At 42.8% G+C, this 17,212-nt stretch overlaps 1 protein-coding gene across 2 annotated transcripts in view; it reads right to left on the bottom strand.

Annotated features, from left to right (window-relative positions):
* LOC147302895 (NLR family CARD domain-containing protein 3-like) overlaps window positions 1–17,212 on the bottom strand; it is a 164,953-nt gene that overhangs the window by 9,971 nt on the left and 137,770 nt on the right. Inside the window, exons 1-3 of one of the 2 annotated variants that reach the window (XM_086284395.1) lie at window positions 6,568–6,841; window positions 4,678–6,463; window positions 1,627–1,800 (exon numbers count right to left, since the gene is read on the bottom strand). In XM_086284395.1, the coding sequence (XP_086140521.1) occupies window positions 1,627–1,800; window positions 4,678–6,463; window positions 6,568–6,841 (2,234 nt within the window). Of the gene's footprint in view, window positions 1–129; window positions 328–1,626; window positions 1,801–4,677; window positions 6,464–6,567; window positions 6,842–17,212 lie in introns of those variants that run through there. The other variant, XM_086284394.1, reaches the window with a different exon arrangement.

Here is a 17,212-nt window from a genome sequence, read left to right as displayed (position 1 = left end):
AGAAAACAGACTTTACCATGAAGATCCTCAGTGTGGATCAGTATAATATCAGCCTGATGTCTGCAGTTTAGTGTCAGCACAACTTTCACATCATATTCATCTCAGCACAACTAAAACATGCTGACTGACCTCAGAGTTTCAAGTTTACATCCTGGACTCTCCAGGAAACCACACAGATGCTTCACTCCTGGATCCTGCAGCTTGTTCTTAGTCGAAGACCAAGAGGAGTCATTACTCAGGTCCAGCTCTCTCAGATGGGAGGGGTTGGACTTCAGTGCTGCTGCCAGATAATCACAGCTGATCTTTGACAAACCACAGCCCTTCAATCTGTATAAAGAATGAAAGATGTAAGTTTATTAGACAAAGAGCTTGAAATCATTCAGTGTTTCATCATCTGTTCAGAGCTGAAGAAGGTTCAGAATGTAGAAGTTTAGAAAATGGAAACTCCAAACAGCTGAAGCCAACAGGAAGCAGCTTCAAACAAACACAACAAGAGAAAAAACTCTGAATGTTTCACATTAAAGTCGTACATTTCTCATAAAAACAGGACAAAGACTTGAAAAAGTCGTGTTTTTCCTTCCAGGAACCACATGGCTTCACTTTTAAAGGTGAAGTGTGACAGAAATGGACATATTTGAAGTCCAACACCTTTTTCCAGTCACATTATTAAAGCAGACAAACTACAAGCTCATTTTCATTCCAACAAGTCATCTTCTGACCTGGACTAACAACACTGGTCTCTATGTGCAGCTGGCTGTGAGACCAGTGCTCAGGGAGCGTCTACAAAGTGCAAAGTGCCTGACTCTGATCAGCTGATCTAGAAGAGGAAACTCTGCTATATGTACATTATGACATCTACACCTGAATCACAACACTCACACAAATATATCAACTGTGTTTAATATTTTGGCACGTAGATCATTTATGTGCTTCAGCTCTTCTTACATTTTACCACCAACATGTTTCAAAAGGAGCAGCTTTTACTTTGAAGGCCAGCTGTCTGTGTTTCCTGTTTTCATTGTTGGATAATGGAACAAGTCGATGCTTCAGTGCTTTGAATTGTGTTACACAAAGCAAAGTTTCTCGTTGTTCAGGCAGAATCGAGCATTGAAGAATGAATTCACACGTCAATAAACATTTTCATCAGCACAAGCAGGACAATGAAAGCAGGAAATACCCCAAACTGCCATTTCTCATTCTACAACTTCAACAACTGCACATGAATTATACTTCATACACAGACCCACAGTCTCTGATTGCTCTGAAATCTCACTGACAGCCAATAGAAATAAAGAAAAGTCCAGACTGACAGTCTCTGTGGGGTTAGGCAGTGAACTGCTCACGCTGCGTTAAAGTGCATCACAAACTATTGGAATTGGATCCAACTTTGTGAAGCAGATTTCTTCTCAGCTGCTGTTTTGAACATTTCCTCATGAACTGTATTAAACTCTGTAAATGAACTGAGAACTATTTCTACATTTGAAACTATGGATTCATTTTCCCGTTCACTTCTGTACGTCTGTACGTCTTCAGACACATCCTGAACATTTAGGAACTAAAGAACGTTTCAAATATCAAAGATCAGAAATATAGAAAAACAACAACAGCTGCAGTCAGTGAACTCACCTCAGAGTCTCCAGTCGACAGTTTGGACTCTCCAGTCCAGCACACAGAAGCTTCACGCCTGAATCCTGCAGCTTGTTCTCACTCATGTCCAGTTCTGTCAGATGGGAGGGGATGGACTTCAGAGCCGAGGCCACAACTTCACAGTGAGTCCCTGAGAGTCCACAGTCAGCCAGTCTGTGATCATAGAAAATACAAAATGTGTTATTATAAAAGCAGAAAGTCTGCATTATAAACACAGACTGAATGTATATGAAGACAAAACAGAGTGAGGTCATAATCTGATGAACATCTGCTCTTCACATCTGTGCTTCAGCTCCTCTTACTGTGTTTGACATGACACAACGATTCAGTCTCTCTCAGACCTGCAGACTTTTAATGAGAATCTTTGTTTGGCTTTAATCTGCAGATGAAGGAGGAAGATGGTGTCACATTTAGGCTTCCATAACGTCCACAGTCTGTCAGTGAGATCTGATCCAGAGTCAGAGGGAAGACACACATGTGGACTGTTTCCTGTCTTGAATCCAGAACATTTTGAATGAGCTCAGCTCAGTGAAGAGTTCCAGCTGGAAAGACGATCTCTGTTTGCTACCTGCTGCTGTCAGGTACGACTGTTCACGTCCACACTCAGGAAAAATCTGCTGACTGTCACCAAACGGAGCAGAAATCTCATCACTGGACAATAATGATGAATGAACTCAGAGCTGCTGATATCACATCTGATTTCAGGGGAACTAAACACACAAATGATTGGCTCGTTTTAGCTTTCTGAGCCATTAGTCTGCAGGTTTATCACTAGTTGGCAGAAACAGACTTGTATTAATGTTCAGCGCTTCAGTGTTTATGACTCCAGATCCAGGTGACAGCAAGTCAAAATGATGTTACCTGTCTGTGTCCAGCAGCAGCCTTTGAATATTGTTATAAACTCACATGGATCAGTTTGTCTTTGATTGGTTTGTAAAGTTCAAATTCATTTATATTCATCAACTCTAAATGAAAAATGTTTTTCTTCTTCTATGTTTATTATTAGAGTAACAAATTCTTATAGTTTCCTGTTGTTGAGAATTTCAGTGTAAAACCACTCGGACCTGTGCATCACTGCACACTGTGAAAGTATTACTGCAGTTTAATCTATAATCCTAATCAGTGTGTTTACTGGACTGTAGTCAGACCTCCGTTATACCAAAGGAAACACTGAACGTCTTCAAAGTCACAATAAATTTATAATAAATGCTAATAAATACTGGAGTGTTAGAAAAGATGCTTCCAGCGTGTTTGTCTTTGATAGGGTTTATTCTGTTCGTCTATTGTCTGACCACTTGGGGGCGCTTTTGTCTCTTTTGCTCTGAGCCTTGGGTTTATTCAAACTGATTTAATAAACTATTTTCTGCAAGCTTCATCTCCATCTCCAGTGGTTGTTGCATATTTTATGACTATATTAGTAACAGTCAGAGAGTTTAGAGTAAATTAGATCTTCACGTTTGATTTTTGACACAACATAAATGGTGAGCCGGTGTCAGAGGAAGTGACAGCATCCACCGATGAAATAAACTGGTGCATGCGCTACGTCCACACGTACCCAGGTATTTTTGAAAACGCAGATTTTTCTATGCGTTTGCACCTTTCGTCCACACGTAAACGGCGTTTTTGGTCACTGAAAACGAAGATTTTTAAAAACTCTGTTTTTGCATTTACGTGTGGACGAGAAAAACGGAGAAAATGCATTTTTTGACGTCACACTGTGCGCCACGTTATTGTTTCGGTGAAATGAATTTCTACAATACTGTTACTGTTCATTCTACTCTCTGCAGTGTTTAAATGCTTACATATACACACAGTTACTGTCCCTCCACACATACGGCTCGGTTCTGCTTCTATGCCCCAGCTTTGTTTACTTTTTCCCACCGAGGCTTCTAGACTTCTGATTGGCCAACATTTCTGCACGGTTAGGAATCTAGCGCCACCTGCTGCTTTGGCATGTTCATAGCAGCGTTTTCCTTCATTTCTGCCTTTACGTGTGAACGGGATTATTTTTTAAAACGAAAACGGAAAATCTCCGTTTTCAAAAATACCCGTGTACGTGTGGACGTAGCCTCAGTCTCTGACTGGAAGCGCTAATTCGTCATTCGGCTTTTGTCAGACTAAAGTAACTGTTAAAACTGTTTGAAAAGCTCAGCTATACAACAAGGAGAGATTGAGAATTTCCTTTTAGTTCTCAGTTTATTTGATATTGACAAAAGTCAGTCAGTTTTGTCTGTTCTTCTGTAAAACAAACTAAGATTTATTTTTAGAATTAATATTTTGTTTCTAAGTGGAATTGACAATTTAGTCTGTTTTGTTTGTTCTATTTTGAAACTTAAACGCTTTAGTGGCTGCCTTTTGTGTAGTTTGCAATATTTGCCTTTATTTATCTGAAAAAGTCTCATGTTCCTTAAGTACATCTACCCTGTTGAACTTATTATGGGAAATAAATATTTAAATAAAAACAAGCCGCTGATTATTTCACATTTTACTTGTGAGCAACGGCACATTTAAATCTTACAAATATAGTTATTTGGCTTATATCGTGATAGATATCGTTATCGCCTGAAACGAAAAAAACATATCGTGATATGAAAAAATCTCATATCGCCCAGCTCTAATGTGAAGCTAATGTGGTTAATCAAGATCTTCATAACTATGTGGAGCAGAGTGTGCTTTCATCGTGGAGAAATCACACTGAAGAACTCGGCACACATTTTGGGGGCCTTTCTGTTTGTTGCTACAATCTGCAAATTTCATTAAAAGTTTAATAAACTATCATCTGGTCTTTATTTTTAGTTAGCACATACCTTAAAAACTCTAAGCTGTAAGCTAATGATAGTTATATAACAGCAGATGCATGCTGGTGCAATAAGCTGTATGTTTTATTTTTGATCTGATTAGTCAAATAATCACAAAAATAATCGTTTGTGGCAGCCCTAGTGTGACCTCAAATAAGAAATGATTGCAGTTTATGACTGAGTAACTAAACTATCACCAACTGATAATATTAATGATCACATCTGGACTCACCGAGCCTTTCTGCAGTTCCTCACAGCTGGAATCAGTCTCAGTCGTCCGTCCTCTGATGTGTTGTACTTCTTCAGGTCCAACTCATCCAGAACCTCCTCTGACATCTGCAGCATGAAGGCCAGAGCTGAGCAGTGGATCTCAGAGAGTTTCTTTGATTTGTTCTCTGACTTCAGGAACTCTTGGATCTCCTGAGATAATAAGATGTCGTTCATCTCCATCAGACAGTGGAAGATGTTGATGCTTCTGTCAGGAGAGGATTTTGTCTTCCTTCCTTTTAGATTCTTGATGACTCTCTGGATGGTTTCTGGACTGTTCTCTGTCTGACCCAGCAGACCTCCTAAGAGTCTCTGGTTGGACTCCAGACAGAGGCCATGAAGGAAGCGAACAAACAGGTCCAGACGACCATTTTTACTCCTGAAGGATTTTGTTAGTGTTTCCATCAAAAAATCATCCAGAGATGACTCTCTGTATTTTTTTCCCAAGAAGTCCTTCAGCACCTCTGACTTCCTGTTGGTGAAACAGTGGAACATGTAGACTGCAGCCAGAAACTCCTGGATGCTCAGATGAACAAAGCAGTAGACTGGTTTCTGGAAGATCACACACTCTCTTTTGAAGATCTCTGTACAAACTCCTGAGTACACCGAGGCCTCTGTCACATCCAGACCACACTGCTCCAGGTCTTCTTGGTAGAACATGATGTTTCCTTTCTCCAGATGTTCAAACGCCAGCCTCCCCAGCTTCAGAAGAACTTCCCTGTCAGCTTCCGTCAGCTCCTGTGGACTCGTCTCATGTCCCTCGTGGTACTTGTTCTTCTTCCTCTTTGTCTGAACCAGCAGGAAGTGTGAGTACATGTCAGTCAGGGTCTTGGGCAGCTCTCCTCTCTGCTCTGTAGTCAACATGTGCTCCAGAACTGTAGCAGTGATCCAGCAGAAGACTGGGATTCTACACATGATGTGGAGGCTCCTGGATGTCTTCATGTGGGAGATGATTCTGCTGGACAGCTCTTCATCACTGAATCTCCTCCTGAAGTACTCCTCCTTCTGGGCGTCAGTGAAGCCTCGTACTTCTGTTAGCCTGTCAACACATGTAGGAGGGATCTGATTGGCTGCTGCAGGTCGGGAAGTTATCCAGACGAGAGCCGAGGGAAGCAGATTCCCCTGGATGAGGTTTGTCAGCAGCTGGCTGACTGATGACTTCTGTGTGACATCAGACAGCAGCTTCCTGTTGGTGAAATCCAATGAAAGTCTGCTTTCATCCAGGCCGTCAAAGATGAACAAAAGCTGAGAGACAGCCAGCTTCTCTGCTGTGACCTTCTCTAATGTTGGATGGAAAACATGGAGCAGCTCCAGAAGACTGTACTGCTCATCTCTGATCAGGTTCAGCTCCCTGAATGAAAGCAGAACCACCACACTGACATGTTGGTTCTCCAAGCCCTCTGCCCAGTCCAGAGTGAACTTCTGCACTGAGAAGGTTTTTCCAACACCAGCCACGCCGTTGGTCAGAACCACTCTGATGGGTCTCTGTTGGTCAGGTAAGGCTTTAAAGATGTCCTGGCACCTGATTGGAGTGTCATGGAGGGCGTCCATCTTGGAAGCTGTCTCCAGCTGCCTCACCTCATGTTGGCTATGAACCTCTTCACTCTGTCCCTCTGTGATGTAGAGCTCAGTGTAGATCCTGTTGAGGAGGGTTCTACTTCCTGTTTCATCACTTCCTTCAGTCACACGTTCACATCTCCTCCTCAGACTGATCTTATGTTCATCTAAAACCTCCTGCAGACCAACATCTGCTGAAAGAAAGAAAAACAGAAAGAAAACTCTTCAATGTCTGAACAACAACAAGAAGTCCAGTTTTCAGAAATGAGTCCATCAGCAGACAGATGTTCAGTCTTACTTTGTACACAGCTGCTCTGACTGGCTGTCTGCAGTCCAGCTCTGCTTCTGGATCTTTCTCCACACTGGGGACAGGACCAGTCTCCTGATGAAGCAGACTGGTCCCAGTATGAGGAGATGCACTGTCTGCAGAACCAGTGTCCACAGCTGGTAGAGACTGGATCCTTCAGGACGTCCTGACACAAAGCACAGCAGGACAGCTGCTCCTCCTCACAGACACCACTCCTCTTCCTCTTCCTCCCTCTGTGAACACATTTCTTTATCACTAAAATCATTGACTGTCAGTGACAAACATCCAGATTTGATGACACTGTGCAGAAGCTCTGATGGTCACAGAGAAAAGTCAAAGTGGAGAAACTTGTGTTTGAGTTCAGAATCCAAGTTTCCTTTGCTGTTCCTGCCTGTCTTATTAAACACAGAGTGATCAGCCTACAAACTCCACAGTAAAAGCCTTCATCACAGAGCTGATTATGTCCTTCACTGGATGTACTGGAAGTTTGGGATCCATCACTTTCAACTGACCTTTGACCTCCTCTAAAAACTGTGGTGGAGCAGCGGTGTCACATTCAGAGCTTTCAGCTTTATTTTGAAAGAGTTCAGTCATCAGGAAGTGAACTTCTTGGTTCTGATTTTCTTTCTATTATTTTACAGAAGTGAAGAAGAAGAACTAAAAGCTTTGAAATGATCTGAGTGATATTTTTGAACATTGCCACCAAATTGAGTTCAGCCTCCAGCAGTAACTTTGTTTCATGATGCCTCCCTGATGATGTGATGTTTGATTACAAACCTGTTTATGTGTTAGACATTAATCACATGAACACAGGCAGAAAAAAGAAGCCAATGAAACAAATGACAGAAACGTGTTCATTCACTGCCATAATCCATATTTTATATGTACAGATGTTTGTAAAGAACACGTGTGCAGCGCTTTGTTCTGAGTATCTGCTGTCAGCACACAGTGCAGCAATAACTACAACCACACGTTTCTGTAGATCCTGAACATCAGCCTGGAGGAATCTGACCTCAGGTCTGCACACAGAGGAGCTTCACCTCTGGGATGATGCTGGCTTCAGCTCCTTCTACAATCAGGCAGAAGCTTCTGCACCATCAGGACACAAACAGAGAGGAGCTTCTATCCTCAGACCATCCAAGTCCTAAATCAGAACATGCTCCCCTCATAGCATCACCATCAGGGTTTAAACAGGACCTTACATCATGTTCTTGTCTCACTGTCATATTTCAGATCATACCTGATTCATTATGACGTCACACGCTGCTACACTGATCCTGCTGCTTCATTACTGCTGATATTACTCTGCTCACTCTGTTCAGTTACTCTGTTTACATCACTTTGCTCATTTGCTTTGTTCTGCTTGCACTGCTCTGTCAGTACATGCTGTGCTAATGTGGCACAAAGCACTTTAACATTACATCTGCACAATGTTTCATTATTTCATTTAATGATTGTTTCTAATGTTTTGTCCAGTCACAGGAGCAGCTCAGCACATTTCACTGTGTTGTACGTGTATGACGATGCCTGTGACAAATAAACAGCCTCGGACTCTTCAATCTTCTGCATTTCTTTGGAGATCAGCTCAGTGGCCTGTTGAGACCATCTTTCTATTTCTGATGACTCAGTTCAGATTATTATCCTGATACTTTCTTTTAAAATGTGATGAAATCATTTATCTGATGTTCTGACACAAATACCCCAAAACGATCCCAAACAGCACAAACCACCACGTTACACACAGTGTAATAAAAATACAGGCAACTACAAATAAAAACACTTTAAAATATAAACTAAAATTACAAAGTGGTCACAGAATTTCAAACACCCGTAAATGAGTCAGCAGCTCTCTTACATGGTCAGCTGAGCTCCATGATTGAAGAACGTTGTTGCTGCAGGTTCATGACTGAAGCCTGGAGGTTTGTTTTTGGACCAGTCACTCCTCACAGACACACAGCTGGATGCTGGAGACTGTGACCTCTGACCTCTGCAAACACAAACACATCACATGAATTACTGATTAATCTCTGTTTAAAATCTTTTAAGCAGCTGCAAACACACAAACTGGATGATGTGATGGTTTCTGTCAGTAATAGTTGTCTCAGATTAGAGTACAGACGGCTGCAGAGACGTTCACAGCAACAGAGAAGAAATCATTACCTTGGATTGCATTACTACTACGATTGATACTAGCATTATCGTACCCGGACCACCATTAGGAATCATTTATGATGTCACTGGTAGAACATTTATAGAAACAACCTTTGAACTCTGAGTCAGCAGCTCTCTTACATGGTCAGCTGAGCTCCATGATTGAAGAACATTGTTGCTGCAGGTTCATGACTGAAATATGGAGGATATTCTTTGGACCAGTCACTCCTCACAGACACACAGCTGGATGCTGGAGACTGTGACCTCTGACCTCTGCAAACACAACCACATTGCATTCATTTCACATCAATTAGTACACCACAAAAGGCATGCAAGAAACACAGTATGAAGGCAAACTTCTGGCTTCAATAACATTCAACAGGTCAGGTGGAAACTTTTCTCAGATTTGATTCATGTTTTTATAGAACGATCCAGCTAAAAAAAAATATACCATTAGGTCAGGGGTCAGCAACCTTCAGGACCCAAAGAGCCATTTGGAGCCAGTTTCCACGCAAAAGAAAACACTGGGAGCCACAAATACTTTTTGACATCTAGAATGAAGATAACACTGTATATACTGTTTTTACCTTTATGCTTTGTGTGAACAACTAAGGTGTGTTGCTTATGAAATCCATGAAGTGCTACAGAGAAAATTACAGGTTATTTATGTAATGAACACATTTGAACTCTTAAAGAAATATAACCAAAGGAAAGACACCCAGCTGAACTAAAATGATGTAGCAAACAAAAGCTGCTGTGAGCCGCCACCCTTATATCTCCTTTGGGCTTTTGGAGCCTTGACCTGACTTTTAAAAAATAATTGGAAAAAAAGCTCTATGCTGCTGAAAGATGAAAAATAGATATTTGCAAAATTCTGCCTAAATATGTATTTTACCTGGTTAATGTGTGTGGCGGGGCGTGGTCTGCAGCGCCGCTGCAGGGGGGGCGGACGCACCTGAGCGGCACCCGCAATCACGCCTCGCCGCCTTAACGTCTGTGCTGTTGTGTTGGTGTGTGTCGGGCTGTGAGCTGCAAAGCTACAGCCGGCTGTGTGCGTACAGCAACCGTGTGTGAAAAGTGGTCAATAAAGAGAAGCTGAAAAGCGTGTTCATGCAAACATCGTCGGGTCTGCCGTGATATGTTTACAACGGGACTTCTGCTCCTGAACCTCTGCGCACAGCGTCTGCAGGTCGGGGCTGTACGAAGTCACTTTCATCTTTACAGGACTGTAAGCTGTCGTCTGTGAGGCGTGAGCGGTGTTTGTTTTTAACTTAGTTCACGGTGGAGAACAGCTGCTGACATAATGTGGATCCGAAGAGCCATAATTGGCCTACCTGGGGCTGAAAGTCTCGATAAATGCACGGCGTTTCGGCGGGTACACCGGCTTCCACGAGTGTGACGCTTATTTGAACGATGAAAAAATAATAAAATATAATTTTCTTTTTATATTTCAATATCACAAAAATCTTCCAATTTAGAACTAGAAGTTAAAAAAGAACATAGATAAAATACACTTGAGCTAAATACTTCTAATTTAGTTTCCCAAACCACGAGGAGCCGCACTGTAAGGACTAAAGAGCCGCAGGTTGCCGACCCCTGCATTAGTGTTAGTCAATGTTGCAACTGAACTGAAAAACAAAAGATTTTGGTCCAAAGAAACAAAGTCACTATTAATACAACACAACCCCCCCAAAAAGAGCCATGTAGACCCCGGGCTCTATGGGTCTTGTGCTCGGAGCTTGTTCCTGTGCTGCCATGATTAGTGCCTCTGTGCTGTCTTTCAGTCCAGCTTTGTTCAGCCACTGGTAGGATTTCTGGATGTCAGCCACTTCCTCTGCCTGCTGGTGGTGCAAACTGTGTTGTTCTGAGTTTCATTGGACGTCTTTGTCCAAAGCACCAGACAAAGGGCAAAGTAGATGCATTTGCATCAGCAGGAAAATACACCCCAAACTAGCATCATCATTATACAACTTTAACAACTGCCACTAAATGATACTTCATACACAGACCAGTGTTAGGTTAAGTTATGATGTCACTGGCAGAACATTTATAGAAACAACCTTTGAACTCTGAGTCAGCAGCTCTCTTACATGGTCAGCTGAGCTCCATGATTGAAGTTCACTGTTGCTGCAGGTTCATCACTGAAGCCTGGAGGAAGTATTTCTTTGGACCAGTCACTCCTCACAGACACACAGCTGGATGCTGGAGACTGTGACCTCTGACCTCTGCAAACACAAACATCAATAACTGATCAGTTCTCTCTGACAGCCATATGATCAGCTGATCCCTCTGTGATATTGTGTCTGCCTCATAACGCTGACAGGTCAGCCAATCATCAGCCAGTTTTTCTGTCTCTGAATGAACTCAGTTTGTTCTCAGCTCTTCTCTCTGATTCTGCTGCACTGACTTCACTTAAACTTACCGAGTTCAGATCTTAGCAAGAAAACAAGTCAATAAAAATCAAACTCAGATCAAACAGTTTGAACCAATCACAGATCAATGATTCTGTCATGGTTATGTTGAAATGACTAATAAAGTTAGTAGTGTTCTTACATTGTTGCTGCAGGTCCATGACTGTAAGGTGGAGGTGTTTGTGTAACCCCGTCACTCCTCACAGACACACAGCTGGATGCTGCTCCGTCCTCTTCCTCCATCTTCTTGATGTCAGGGTGGAGTTAGTCTGAGAGGTAAACACACACACTCAGAGGTGCTGTTGTGCTGGAAGCATCACACTGACGGCTTTCTAATGTTGGAGCTTTGGCCCTAAAGTCCAAACCAGTTATTTTAGAGGCTCAAAGTCTTTAAAAAACACCAAAACCATCACATTATTTAATAAGTACATGATCAGGTGGATGAAGGAACTCAGTGTGTTTGGGATCATCATCATGGTGAGGAGCCCACATGTTACGGCTCCTTTGGAGAGAAGCTGAGGATCACTGCAGGAAGTGAGCTCATGAAACCAAACTGCTGTTTGTGAGCAGGATGACTCTGTTATTGGACCTCCTCTGTGTTCTACATATGATCAATACTTCAAATATCTGTAAACATCTCATCTTATATTTGTTGCACTTGGTCACATCTGTCTTTAAAAATAGATTTTTAATGTCACTGAGAGTTCTTTTCTACCTTTATTGATTTATTTTGGAATAAATTAAATATAAAGGTGCCAAAAACTGCCTGCAGCTTCTGCTCTGTGACAGGAAACTACTGTCAGGCTCAAAATGACTTCAGATTATTCATCACAGAGTGTTTATAGATCACAGGACACGTTACAGTTTCACTGTTGATGTTTTAGTTTTAAAAAAAATGCTGTGTTAAGGTCTTACTGTGAATCTGCGCGCTCATTGGCTAATAACTTGAGACTGACAGGTGGTTATCCAATCAGCGTGCGGCCTCACACGGACATAAAACTCTTAAAGTTTGTTTCTGAAGGGATTTTCAGATCAGACCTGATGTTTCTGCCTACAGCCTGTTTACCGATATAATCAATATCAGACATCAGAGCAACAGAAACCTCGGTGATCAGGACGCCGGGACTGAGAACAGGAAGTGGCTCAAACAGTTTAAAGTCAGCCTGAAAGGAGTTTCTGTCGCCATTTTTTTTGTCGTGATAAGGGCGGGTCTTACTGTGAACCTGCGCGCTCATTGGCTAATAACTTGAGATTGACAAGCCGTTATCCAATGAGCGCGCGGCTTCTCCCAACATAAAGTAGTTTCCTTTGAAAAACCAAAGTCTGATTATTTTTGCCTCCACTGACGGAGCCTGTTGTTCCCGCCACAGAGACACAGTAATGTCAGAGCGGTGTTAACACTCACCTGCCTCAGCACAGCTCTCACTCTCCTCCTGCTCTCTCAGCTGAACTCACTTCCTCTCTACTTACAGGAAACCAGCGCTCAGAGGAGCCGAGCGGCCTCACGTTTCACCCACAGACACGAACAGCGTGGAATTATTTTATGTCATAAGAAGAAACATATTCATGTTAACACTCACCTGCATCAGCTCCACCTTCCTCCTGCTGCTCTGAACGGAGGATCAACACTTTCACTTTCACTGCTCCTCCCTAAACACAGAGGATGCTGGGACTTGTAGTTTTTACCTTGTGTGATATTTATGGCTGTGACACTAAATCACAGCATGTAAACTTCCTGCAAACATGTCACAGGCGATAAAAGTTTCACATTAAAGGTGAAATTATTTTTCTGTCTCATGTTCAATAAACAGTGAGCTGGGAAAACTGAAGAACAGACTTCAGACGTTCCCTGCAGAGTTTCTGCTGCTCGGTCGTCTGCATGTTGCTGAGACTGAGCTGATGATGAAGCTGTGACGGGTTTATGGCACGTTTGGTTCTGGAGAAGAGTTTTACTGCCGGTGCAGGTGAAATGATCAGAGGTTACAGCCTCTGGTTAAAGTGGAGGCAGCGATCAGGACGGCTGAGCAGCAGAGGTCTCGAGGGTCCTAAAGTGTAAAAGCATCAGAATCAGAATCAGAAAGGGGTTTATTGCCAAATGTTGAGCAGGTTTACAACATTAGGAAATTGCTGCGGTGCTTCAGTGCAAACATACTGTCATAAATTACGTTTAAATAGACATGAAAATAAAAATAAGAATAAGAATTAAAAGTGCTAAGTAGATAGATATATACATGATATATACATGAGTGCAGGTGGTGATCAGTGCCAAACATGGAATGATGCAGTGAACACAGCGTAGGGTGTTAGTGGTGGGAACAGTCATACGGTTATTGTTCATGTGTCCGACAGCAGAGGGGAAGAAACTGTTCTTATGGCGAGAGGTTCTGGTGCGAATGGACCGGAGCCTCCTGCCTGAGGGGAGCAGGTCAAACAGACTGTGTCCAGGGTGAGAAGGGTCAGCTGAGATCCGAGCTGCACGCCCCAGTGTCCTGGAGGTGTATAGGTCCTGCAGAGATGGGAGTCTGCAGCCAATCACCTTCTCAGCAGAGCGCACAACACGCTGCAGTCTCTGTTTGTCCCTGATAGTGGCTCCAGCGTACCACACAGTGATGGAGGAGGTGAGGATGGACTCGATGATTGCAGTGTAGAATTGCATCATCGTCCGTGTTGGCAGGTTGAATTTCTTCAGCTGCCTCAGGAAGTACATCCTCTGCTGGGCTTTCTTAATGACGGAGGTGATGGTGGGCTCCCACTTCAGGTCCTGGGTGATGGTGGTACCCAGGAAGCGGAATGAGTCCACAGAGGTGATGGGGGTGTCAGACAGGATGATGGGGGGGAGTGGAGCTGTGTGCGTCCTGAAGTCCACAATAATCTCCACTGTCTTCTGGGCATTCAGCACCAGGTTGTTGTGGCTGCACCAGGACACCAGACGTTCAACCTCCCTCCTGTAGGCAGACTCATCCCCGTCCGAGATGAGTCCAATAACGGTGGTGTCATCAGTGTTAGTAACACAAAGATCACAGAATGGGATCATCCACACAACACTAACATCTAAATCCACGGCAGGAACTCTTCCAGTGTCCTGAAAAATCTGTGTGCACGATGCTGAGATTAAAATCTGTCTGCTCATCTTAATGCAATATTTACTAAAGTCTGGTAGAAGTTTTACTGATTTCCAGTCCACTTAGCAGACGTGTGGATAGGTGGTGGGTTGTAGAGCAGACTGAAAGCTTTAAGTTCATCCTCTGATTAAAAACTCAGACCCACAGATACAGGAAGTATAATGCTGGTGTAAGACAGGAAACGGCAACACGGCAGCCATCTTTTTCCTCCCATGATGACCAGTGTCCCAGCAGAAGCTGGGGTTTGTTAGATCCTGTTCGATCCAGAGGAAACAGGCTAAAAGAGTCGATCAGGGGGGATCATGGTTTTATTATGTGCTCGTTATGATTGAAGCTCTGGTTGTGTGTTAGAGACAGAACCTGCAGATTCCTCCACTCTGCCTCCTCCTCTGCAGGAATCAGCCTCTTGGCTGGTTTTATTCACCAACGTGAATAAAATCATCAAACTAATCCAAGTTCATTGTGAAATGCCTGAAAATGGAGGAATAAATCTGTCAGTTACCGTATAAAGTTTGAGTTTGTCAGTGTTTTACACGGAGACGGTCGTCAGATGTTGAATGTTTAGCATGAAAGTTCCACATCTGGAGAAACCTTCAAGATTAAAGCCAGTGAAAAGTGAAGAGTTTCTGCAGCAGCTGCACTTCCTGCAAATCTGTTCTTTCAAAATAAAGTGAAAAGTCTAAATTTATATTCACGACAGGTTTAAAGGTGAAGGTGGTCACATGGTTTTAGTGGAATGCCTACGTGGGCGCGTCTGAGTGATTTTGATTCAGATTCGTGCAGCGTGGAGCAGTAAACACTTGTTTTTGTTCATCTGGACTCATGAATGATTCCAGTTAGCACATTTCCAGCCAATGAAACGTAACTACAGATGAAGACAAACACATTTAAGCTGCCTGACTCTCGAGTGTGGGTGCGTGTTCCCATTTTCAGGCTGTTTTAGTTTTCAGTTTAGAGGAACGCTGCAAACTCACAAAAACTTCTTTCTTGTGAGGTTTTGTTGTCAGACTGATAAAAGCAGCAGCAGCTGGTGTTTGATGAGCAGACGTGTGTTTCCTGTTCTGTAATAATCAGCTTGTTACCATCACATAATGAACTCAGCCGTGACCAATGAGGCCGTCCTTGTGCGGTTCTCTGGCGCTGATTCTGACTGTGACCTTCACCTCTGCAGGGTCGCCTCTGCTCGTGGCTGAGCTCGTGTTTGTCAGGCTGACAAAATAAAAGCTTCTTCATTTCTGTGGCTGAAGAGGAGTCTGCTCTTCTTCACCAACAGGAAGTGAAACATTTCTCACTGATTCTGAAATCTTCACTTGTTTCACAAATTCACAGTAACACACACACGGTTGTGTTTTCATATCCTTGTGGGGACATCTATTTGACATCATGCTCTCCTCAGCCTTTTACTCTAACCATTAAGACTGAATGCCTAACCCTGACCTGACTGTCCCTGACACTAAAACCACATTCTGAGTCTCACAAATGTCTTCAAACTTGTGGGGACGGGCATTTTGGTCCCCACAAAGACATGTAAACATGCACACACACAGGTATTAATGACCTCACAGGTTCATGTTTGGGGCTTTTAGCATCTTTGTGTGTCGCTCAGATTTAATTCACTCTTGTTTTGAGGTTTTGTGCCTTTTTGTTTCATTCTTTGTGCGTTTATTTTCTCTTTAAGCCTTTCAGGACTCGTGCTGTTGGCTTTTTCCTGGTGTGTTATTAGTATTTTTCATTTCTAAACTTATTGTAAAAGAAGGACCGATGGAACATTTATGTGAAAATAAACATGATCATTTAATGTTTTTGTCAATCACAGTGTTGGGACTAACGCGTTATTAAGTAACGTGTTACAGTAACTACTTTATTATTGTGGTAACGAGCATGGTAACTAGTTATTATGCTAAAATCAGGAACGCGTTAGTCGTTACTGGGATTTAGATAGGCTCGTTACTCGTTACTCCGTGTGGTGGCTGTCGCGGAGCTTCCACAGATTCAGTAACATTAGCAAGTGGTGGAAGCCAGCAGGTGGAGGAGGGAAAAGGGGATGCAGAAGGAAAAGAGACCCGAGGCGGCCGCCGGTCCAAGTGTGAACTGAACTTCAGGTAAGAAGTTATGACCTGCAGTCTCTCTGGGTCAGATATGAACCAAGTTTAGGTGGAGTTTATTTTTGTTATTCTGACTTTTTCCGTACTGCGTGCTAGCTAGCATGACAGAGTTTCTATACAGCTGGGTGGTGCTATGAAGTTAATGATGTTGAACTTTATTTTGTTCATAAGTTATTAGAATTGCCAACTGTCTCATCTGGTATTCAGAGAAAATATTACGCATTTCTTATTGAGGTGAAAAGGAACAGTTAGTCCCGTAATTCAGCTACAATGAAAAAGGCACAAAGCTGGAGTTATTCTGTGTCTTTGCTGCACAGCTGCCTCTTCTTCTCTCATTCTCCCCCTCCCTCTCCTGTTTCTACTTCAATCATGAAAACTGATCAATGATCAGCTGATCGTCTCTCTTGTTTGTTTATCTCCCACTTTGCATCAGAAAGAGGAAACCAGCGGAGTTCACGTTAAACAACAGCAGCACGTTTAAGCTTGATCAGCTGTTGTTAGAATTTATTTCATATTAATTTCTAGTATCAGCTGATGTTTGCTGGAGCCACAGCTGCAAAAAAGCTGCTGGTCATGATGTCGGTTTGGTTACGTGGTGAGAGGGAAACATGAAGATGAAACCAGGAGATGTCCTTACTGAATCATCAGAGCTGTGATGGAGAAACAGGTTTACCTTTTAGGTGACATGAATGAGTTGAAAGGAAGTTATGAACTGTTTCTGAGAGACAAATAACACCAGGATCCTTTTTTAGGTAGCTGACAGCTGGTAACTGTGCAGGGGCGGGTCTAGCAAAGTGTTGCCAGGGGGGCCAGGTAGGGCATTAACAGGGAAAGGGGGGCACAAGGA

The sequence above is a fragment of the Aulonocara sp. 'chitande type north' Nkhata Bay genome, linkage group LG23 (assembly GCF_057382095.1).
Source record: "Aulonocara sp. 'chitande type north' Nkhata Bay isolate Kocher_YH1m ecotype deep benthic linkage group LG23, A_spYH_male_GT1.1, whole genome shotgun sequence".
NCBI classification, from domain to species: domain Eukaryota; kingdom Metazoa; phylum Chordata; class Actinopteri; order Cichliformes; family Cichlidae; genus Aulonocara; species Aulonocara sp. 'chitande type north' Nkhata Bay.
This window is presented reverse-complemented; position numbering and strand designations above follow the sequence as displayed.